Below are 9,701 nucleotides of genomic sequence, written 5' to 3'. Positions count from 1 at the left end.
GGCTATGTGAGGGGAAAATGCTCTTTAGATTAGCAAGCCCTCCAAGGTCCCTGCAGGCCTGTAGAGTGGAACTTGTGGGCAGATGCTACACGGGCGGTAGCCTGTGGGCAGAGGCTCCGCAGGCCGGGGAATCCCCACAGGGCGAGCCTCCTGCACCATCCGGGAAAGCCTGGGCTCTCAAGCTGAAAGGCACAGGCCGCAATGCCCGCCTCCTATGCCGGCTGGAGAGGGCTGGGGCAGGCTTGGAAGCTGGTGCTGGGGATCCCGCGGGGCACCGCAGTGATTAGAGCTGGCCGGAGCACACAGACAGCTCCAGTGGGGACTGGAAAGTTGCGTCCCAGGCTCCCTAGCAGTTGAGTGTTTATGGCTTGAGCTGCCAGCCCTGTGAGCGGTGCAGGCTCCTTAGCAACGTGGTCTGAGCCAGATCGTACAGCAGAGGCTCTGGCGGGAAGAAGCTGACAATGCCGACTGCTCTCCGCCCTGAGGGGAGCGCGCCGAGCAGCAGACTCCGAGCTCGGAGCGCTGGGCACTCAAAACCCCTGAGCACACCTGGGAGGGTAAGGTCTCTCTGGCAAAGCGTGTAGAGCCCTGTCACTCGCGTTCCCAGTGGGCAGGAGCGCCCACTGTTCCGTGGCAGGCAGGTTTAGCGTGCTTGGCGCCGGCAAGAAGTGCACGACTCCGTTTTCCTGTCCCGGAATGGAGCGGGAGCCAGGCTGACGGGGTCGGGCGGCTGGCAAACAGGGTGCTGGTGGAGAGGTCCCAGGCAGCAATGGGGGTGGATGGTCGCCCTGGCAGCCCCCGGCAGATTGCAGGTCAGTTGCCCGGGGCTTGGGTGAATGGAGGGAGGGACACGGGCCCAAGGGCAGATCACTGCCACTTGGGAAGAGGGGACCCACGGGAAGGAGAAGCTACTCTCCTAGTGTGGTTCCACGAGTGGGCAGCTGCTGTCGGGCATCCCGCCACCATTGCGCGTGTCTCAGCAGAGTAGGTAAGCGAGTCTGGGCGAGGGGTTCCAGTCTGGGGATGGAGTGGGGCTATCACTAGTCTCAACTCCGGTGGCAGGGGCTTAGTGACCCGCGATGTCCCATGAATTGGGTCCTGGATCACTGAGGCCCCGGCTCAGGACAAATGTGTGGGGTAGGGGTGGGGTGCTGGCCCGGGGGGATATTTCACTCACCAGTCTCCTACCACTTGGCTACCTGGACACCAAACCCGCCTTGTTCGAGAGAGCTCTCAAAGTATGCGGGTCCCCTGGTCCACCATCTTTACCTGAACATTTTTTATAAAATAGCAAGTTCTGGTATTTTTTTTTAATGATAGGGTGAGTGTAGGTTGTATAAAATAGGATTTATTGTGTGTCCATAATATGCACACTGTGGTAGTCAAGCCAGGTAGGAAGCAGGCCAAATACAAGAAGCCAAGGTTTTGAAGTGGTACATTGAAGTATCTGGTTGTGAAGGCTGACAGTCGGCTCCCGGGAAGATTACACCCTTGGGAATCGTGGGGGGCAGTTCTGCTCTACCCTGCAGTGGGGTTACTATGACCCCATGGCACACAACAGTTGATGATCATAAAGCCTTTATCTGCCTTTCCAGTGCACCTGAAATCCCTAAGGTTTGCTGCAATTTTTTTCTCTGAATTGTGCACCACGAAACACTGTATCAGTGTTGTAGTTCTGACATTTTACTAGACTATCAAGACTTTGTTTCAATACTTTTTCTGCTTTTAATCACCCAAATAATTCTTTAATGACTCAAACTTTTAAGCCCTCTTACCTTTTCATGTTTAGGAAAATGCTTACAAGAAGCAATGTTTTCAAAGAATTATTTATTTCTAGTTCTCTGGTCTCTTGCTTTGTGATGGTCGCACCAGGGTGCAGCTGCCTTAGCCAGTTCCCTGCTTTAGCTGGCAAGGCTCACGTCCTGAAAGACATCCCTGAGGAGAAGCCACATGGACCTACCCCAATGCAGCCCAGGGTGCTGGAGCACCCGTGTAGAGACCCCTGCCAGCGCTGGGATGCTTTACACATTCACTGATTTGGCTTTCCTCCTGCAGTTGGCATTATTGTGTCTGTTTTGTGAGATGGAGGAGGACTTTGTGGATTGGTGTTCGACATATGGGTTAATGTTGGACTTGTGGGCTTGGGCAGCACTGGATTGGGATGTTTTCTTGATGTGCACTTAATCCTTATATAAAACTTTCTTTTACATAAGTTTCTGTGGATTTGTTTCTCTAAAATACTAACACAACTAGCATCTATCTGATGCTGCTAAACCTGGGGAATAAAACACATGTAAGTTTTGTGTGTGTGGTATGCAATGAACAAAGTTTTGTGTGTGTGGTGTTCAATGAACAACATTCTCCAAACACTGGTCCTATGGGATGCCTGCAGGGGAAACCGTTTTATGGCCCTGGAATCTGCTACATAGTAGACAGGCAGATTTGATTAGAATGATAACATTATTAAATTTTGTTTAGCAATCTGGAGATAGTTTTAAAAAAATATTCTGGTTAGTATTGTAATTCTTATATCATCCATATTTACACATTAAAGCCTAGGGCTATTCATGCCTTCAGATTTATTATATTTTCAGTGTCATGATACACAAAAAGCTTCAAATTAAATTATGTAGCAAATTAGTTTCTCTTTAAAGAGATGTAAGAATTATTTTGCTTTCTGTGTTTAATTGTAATTTTACATAATGTTTACTTTTTTACAAAAAACTTAATTTATGCTCATGTGTTTGAGGTTCATTTTTGATGTTTTCTAATATGTTAAGATTTTTAAAAATTATAAACGTAGTTTTAAATGTTTGACTATTTGCTTTTCATTTCTTGAATTCTAAACACTTCACACGAAAATGTTAAGTATAAGTAATACCAAGATTAGGAGTTTCAAAATCAATACCTGAAAGTCAGGTCTTTTTATTAATTCTATCTTCAGTCATAGCTTAGACTCAAGAGATGAGATGAAATTAATGTCAGAAATATTATCTTCCTGTTACATTGGACACGGTAATACATTACTATAAAAAAGACTATAGTATCCCAATGAATGATTCCTATGAAGCAGAGATCAGACATAGCTCCAACCTATTTTGACCCCAACCAGCCAACCCAGGGCATTCTATTTCTGTGCTAGGTTTGATAATCCACGGAAAGGGCCATGCAGAACTCAAAGATAATACTATATTCATGATTATGGGATTTATTAGGGAAGCAAACAGGTTACAAGGCTCAGGATCAGAAATATTAAAGATGCATTTCTACGGTTCAATGTTTTTTCCCAGCCATTGACAGCCATGCCTCTCTCTAATCTTCCACCACCAGGTCCCTTGGCGTTTGCCCTGCTTGGACATGTGTTCTAAAACTCCTCTATTGCTGATAAATGCCCAAAGGGTGCCCCACTCTGCAAGGCAGCTTCCTGCCTGAAGACATTCAGCTTTCCTCATTCTGTGGGCAGGGAAGCTTAGCTTGCTACTCTGTCTTGTGCTATGGCCACCATCACTTCTCTGTGTGTACATTTCAGACACGCTTCACTCATGGCTCTTCCTTCTTGATGGTCATGGGAGTCTTTGTGCCTCCTTCTGAGGCATCTCATTTTATACCCAGAGCATGGTAAAACTGACCAATCCTCACCCTTGTTGGTGGTTGACTCCTACTCACAGTGCTCCTGGAGGATGGAGGAGAGCTGCCCCATAGGTATCCACGGCTGCACGGTTTTGTGGAAGCAAATTGCCATATCTTCCTCCCAGGTATCAGCTGGTGGAATTGAGCTTCTGACCTTTCAGTTAGTATTCGAGCTGTTTTCCATTCCACCTCTGGGAACCTTTAAAGGCAATAATGCATGTACTTTTCCCTTGTCAGCTAAATTGTTACCTGAGAATTCATATCTATTGGCAATAGTAAAAAAAATCTACACTTTGGATGCTCACATTCCCGAAACGATTGCTGAACATAAAAATGGGTGCATAAGCAAATGTGGTGAAGAAAGCTGATGATGCCTGGCTATCAAAAGATACAGTGTCTGGGGTCTTAAAGACTTGAAGATAAACAAGCGGCTATCTAGCTCAGAAGCAACAAAGCCCACATGGAAGAAGCACACCAGCCTGTGTGATCATGAAGTGTCAATGGGATCAGGTATCAGGCATCTGAGACCCAGAATAAAACCATACCCAAGGTGAATGTGGGGGGTACGGAGTGGATACCCAGTGCCCATCTGTAGATAATTGGACATCATCTCACAGAGGGGTCTCAGGGAAGAGATGAACCAGTCAGGGTGCAGTAAAACACTGATGAAACACACAGCTTTCCTCTAGTTCTTTGGTGCTTCCTTCACCCCACTATCATGACCTCAATTTTACCTTACAAATTGGATTAGACCAGAGCATGCAGACTGCTACAGATAAGAGCCTGCAACACAGGGAATCCAGGATAGATAACCCCTAAGGGCCAAGAAGGAGAGTAGAGATACCAGGAGGATTAGGGGAGAGGGGAAAGAAAGGGGGAAATCGATCACAAAGATTAACTTAGAACCCCCGTCCCAGGGGAACGAATAATGGAAAAGTGAGTGGGGCGCGGTAGAGGACGATGTAAGATATGGAAAAACTAATCTATAATTTATCAAGGGTTTGTGAGGGAGAGTGGGCAGAGGAGCGGGGGCGTGGGGAGAAAGGGGGAGCTGATATCGGGCTTGAGTGGGAAGAGAATGCTTTGAAAATGATGATGGCGGCATATGTGTGTGCTAGATATATAATCATTTGTCAAGTTGAAGATTAAGAGTGTAGGGGTGGAGTCTAGCTTGTCAATCAGATCATACCCAATGAGGCATGTGTGGGCATGACCTTCTGAGAATTCTGGGAAATCCGGTACTTCCTCCTTGGAGGCAGGAGACACTTCTCTCTGTCACTCCCTGACAAGACACATGGAATTACCTTCGTTGCCCTGAGCCAGACAAGCCACATGGATGCAAACAAACCTCTGAAGCCGGAGAAGCCACAGAGAGACCCCTGCCAGTACTGAGATGCTTACAACCACACTGGACCCAAAGACTTTCTATCCACTGGCTTGTGATTGTCCTGCATTTGGCTTCATTGCATGTGTTTTGTGAGTCTGAAGAGGACTTTATAGATTGGTATCGGATGTATGGGCTAATATACTTATGGCCTTGGACTGGACTGGTTTGGGATGTTTTCTTAAAGTACAATTGCTCTTGTATATAAACCTCTTCCTTATACACGTGTGTCTATGAATTTGTTTCTCTAGTCTACCCAGGCTAACACAGTGTGCAAATGTGCTCGACACATTGGAGGAATGTATGGATTGTGATAAGAGATGTAAAAGCCCCCAATAAAAGTATTTTTTTAAATCTGCTTTTTTGACTATTTTGAGCATTAACAGCATACATCTGGTAGTAATAAACACTGAGGTGCGTGAGCAACATATGCGTTCGCTTGGACAGGCCTTTCTTAGAGATTTGGCAGATATAGGTGATGACATCAGACAGTTATAGAATGATGTAGCTGTCTTTTATTTCTCCTCTTTTGTGGTCATCCACCGTTTTCACATAATGTCAGGTTTGTAAAATGAGCTGGTCTCTAGATCCTCACCATGGGGACAACAATGTACAACTTCGGCTCGTCACCTCGGAGCTTGCCATTTTCATTCCGTTGTCGGCCCACAGTGCAATTCTGTCATCTCTCTTCTGGGTGTATGTTACTTCATTAGGTCATTTCGTTCCCCCAAAGCTTAAAAACACTCAGTATTTTTATGCAAGCTATTTACAGTAAGTGAGGGTGGATTTTAGTTTTTCTTGCCTGTGGGTTCATTATAATATCGTCATGACTAGATTCAATATCTGTGCCAACTCATCAGAGAAGTTCATTTGATCAAATCATAACATTTGCTTGGTAGATTGATGTTTTTGCTGTTACTTGTGTTTAGAATGAGCTTCAGGTAAGGTTGAATATCACAAGTAAGGTCTGTGGGTGAAGTAACACGCTGACTGGCCCTCCGCAGCCTCTCTCACCAGCGTGACAGCAGGAGTGCAGTGAGGGCTGTGGGGTTGACTGGTGCCTGCCTCCCAGGTTTTGAAGCCGCTGTGGCCGCCCCTGTCGGCATGATCAGTCAGATCTTTGGTGCCGGTGGCAGTGGGTGTGAGGTCCTCTTGTTCTCCACTGATTCGGCAACAATGGGACTGGAAGATGTCTCCTCCTACAGAAGCCAGGTGGAGAGCTGTTAGCTTCATGAAGGGCCCCCGAAATGGGTCATCGCTTTGGCAACCTCTCCTTAGAGAATAAAGTCTTATTTGTTTCTACTCGTTTGTTTCTGTAGAGAGCGGTGGAGTGGAAGAGGACGACTTGTCCGATGATGAAGCAATAGAAGCTGACAATGAGGAGGATGTTGAACCCTGTGACAAAGAAAGTGAAAATGATGCTGCATCTAGTGTTGGGACAAACACAGGCTGGGCAGATGCCATGGCTAAAATTCTTAACAGAAAGACTCCTACAAGTAAGCCCACCATTCTGATCAAAAGTAAAGAGCTGGAAAAGGAGAAAGAAAAGCTAAAGCAAGAGAGACTCGAGAAACGAAAACAGGTGTGTCTTTTAGATGAGATTGTTTGCCTGGCTGAATTCTTATCTCTACCAGAGGATTCTTTGCCGCGTTTATCCAACTGACATTCCGCGTTTAAACTTGCTTTTTATATAAGGGTACAAACCATGATGAAGTTAGTCTAAATTACTCCATTGAGCATGTTCACTTTTAATCTTCTAAGCAAAGCAACACAAACCTGAACTTCAAGGAAATTTATACTTTTAAAACCAAGTAATTATAAATATGACAATGACTCCTGTGTAGCAATGTATTATTCTAGTTAATAGTTCATATTCTGATTTTATCCTCCTGATGCTTGAATAGGTTACATAGGAAGCATGTTGGTTTTGTTGTTGAAAATCTATTTTTTAATATAAACTAAATGCGCAGTGGTTATGGGCTTGGCTGAGAATGAAATACTAGCAGTTCGAACCCACTTATACTGCTCCTGGGAAGAAAGATGGAGTATCCTGTTTCTGTACAGATTACAATGTCGGAAACCCCTGTGGGTTAGTTCTACTGGGTCTCATAGGGTCACTGTGAATAGAATATCTGTGAGGATGTCTTAAGATAATTAACTTGCTAGACAAACTTGAGTTCATTATGCCTTTTGTTCCACCACTAACAGTAGAAGTTAGATTATTATATAATCTGTTAATTAACATGCAAAAGTTGGACATGAATTTGCTATTGTGTACTTCCTGTAAGCATCAAGAAACCATGATATAGTATATTTATTCCTTATACTTGACGAAGTGTCTCTGTTGAAGTGTACTTAGAGCAATAAGTATTATTTCCTACTAGAAGAAAAACATGATTTTCTTAAACTGTGCTGGCTGTTTAGCAGTGCTGACTTCTAAGAGCACCCAGGTAGTAGAAATGGTTGAGGTGCTCTACTGCTAACCAAAAATGTGGAGGTGCCTTGGAAGGAAGGCCTGACAATCTACATAAATTAAAACAATATGTAGTGAAAGCTCTGTGGACAGTTTCTGCTCTGGCACACTTGGGCTCTTCTTGACTTGGACTGATATGAAGGCAACTGGTTTGTTTATTGGTAAAAATAAAAGAAAAATTGGTCAAAATTGACATATTTCCATTAACTTTCACCACCCCTTATTTTTTAAAGTAGAGTATTTCTTTATTCTTAATATTGGTTGCGCTGTGTGAAAGACCATTTAAAGGTGGAACTTTTTCAAACACTGCTTGAACACATGTACTTCATTATTCAGTTAATATTCACATTGGACTTTAAGATAGTTTTTGTCTCTAAATCTTACTGATAGCTTTTCAACTGAAAATCGAATATTTATTTTCTAGCTCCAAGCTCGTTAGAAGAGGCTTTAGAAAAAACAAAAGTGCTTAAAACTACCTCTAGTCGTAATGTTCCGTGTGAACAATAATTTGCAGCCAAGAGGAACGCATCTCTAACTGTTCTAGGCCACGGCTTTGAGCGTTAGAGACGACAGACACATGACAGTAGGTTTCAGTGCTTTGTGTATGTGAGGTGACCTTAAAAAGTTTGTGGAAAAGTGGGATTGAAAGAGTGGGATTTTCTATGAGTTTCATTTTATGAACTCAGTTGCTGTCAAGAAGTTGGCAACTCAACCTACGAGCCGCTCTGCAGGAGTGAGACATGGTGGTTTGCTTCCATAGACCTGATATGTCGCCTTGGAAGACTACTTCCATACTCTGCCCTACAGGGTCACTGAATCGGAATGGACCTGGGTATGGTGTGATTTGGTTTTGTATGGATTTCTTAAGTGACGTCAATGTAAATTCACATTCATTCTTAATGTTTTGTTTTTTTTTAATCATTGGGGGCTCGTACAACTCTTATCACAATCCATACATACACCCATTGTGTCAAGCACATTTGTACATTTGTTGTCATCCTCACTGTCAAAACATTTGCTTTCTACTTGAGCCCTTGATATCAGCTCCTCATTTTTAAAAAATTCTTAATGTTTGAGTTTCTACTTTATCAGCTACTGATTTCTAATCATAAATACAAGAATCTTTCAGCGTTAAAACAGAACTGTTTGGAGGATCATGCCTTTTATCCCAGGAGTACTAAAGATCATTTAAAATGAACTTACAGCTCTTTTAAGTAAGATTAATTTTTTTTCTGGTATGATTTGAATTATGACAGTTAAAATGAACCCTCTGGTTTGGGGAAGAGTGAGACTAGGAGTAAGGTCCACTGTGATTATAAATTTTCTTTACTATAAAATGAGAAATACATGAGTGGAAGAAAAGAAGAAATAAAAGGAGACATTTTCATCGGCCCTTTTTACTGGTTTTGACGCTTGCCAACTTCTGGATGCTGCGTTCTTCATCTTCAGTATGCTTGCTGGTTGGTGACATGTTGGCTTGGGAAGGGGACATGGAGAAGCATTGTCCCACGTCAGGTGCTTGGGCTTTGGCTGCTGCTGGGAACAGTGTTACATGGGATTATGGGGCCTTGAGGATTTTCTTATTTGCTAACTCCTTCTGCTTTGTTGTAATTTGTGAGTGGTGTGGCATATACAAGAGGGCTTCAAAAAGGTTGTGGGGAAATTCCTTTACCTTTTAATTCGACTTTTGGCATGACATTTTTGAAGCATCCTCGCATGTAGGAAGGCTATCGGCCAGGTGTGCCACAGAGAGAGGAAACATATTATGATGATTAACTCTAGGCAAAAATAATCATTGTATAAATAGGATGCTTCTAAAAATGATGCTTCTCCTTTAAATATGGATACATGTTCTCTAATAATTCTGTTAAAGAAGTCACTTTCTTTTAAAAAAAATCATTTTATTGGGGGCTCGTATAACTCTTATCACAATCCATCCATTGTGTCACGCACATTTATACATTTGTTGCCGTCATCATTTTCAAAACATTTTCTTTCTACTTGAGCCCATGGTATCGGCTCCTTTTTTCCCCTCCCTCTCCTACCCTCCCTTCCTCATGAACCCTTGATAATTTATGAATTATTATTTTTCAGTATCTTAGACTGAACAATGTCTCCTTTCACCTCCTCTTCGGTTGTCCGTCCCCCAGGGAGGAGGTCACATATAGTTCCTTGTAATCGGTTCCCTCTTTCCTACCCACTCTCCCTCTACCT

At 43.5% G+C, this 9,701-nt stretch overlaps 1 protein-coding gene across 1 annotated transcript in view; it reads left to right on the top strand.

Moving 5' to 3' along the window:
• Positions 1-9,701, top strand: part of LOC101639295 (RRP15-like protein) — a 55,338-nt gene that overhangs the window by 20,508 nt on the left and 25,129 nt on the right. The window contains exon 2 of the mRNA XM_045298696.1: positions 6,334-6,596. Within this exon, the coding sequence (XP_045154631.1) occupies positions 6,334-6,596 (263 nt within the window). The remainder of the gene's footprint in view (positions 1-6,333; positions 6,597-9,701) is intronic.

This window comes from Echinops telfairi, unplaced genomic scaffold (genome assembly GCF_000313985.2).
Source record: "Echinops telfairi isolate 266 unplaced genomic scaffold, ASM31398v2 ScPeMD7_7441;HRSCAF=8479, whole genome shotgun sequence".
NCBI lineage: Eukaryota > Metazoa > Chordata > Mammalia > Afrosoricida > Tenrecidae > Echinops > Echinops telfairi.
This window is presented reverse-complemented; position numbering and strand designations above follow the sequence as displayed.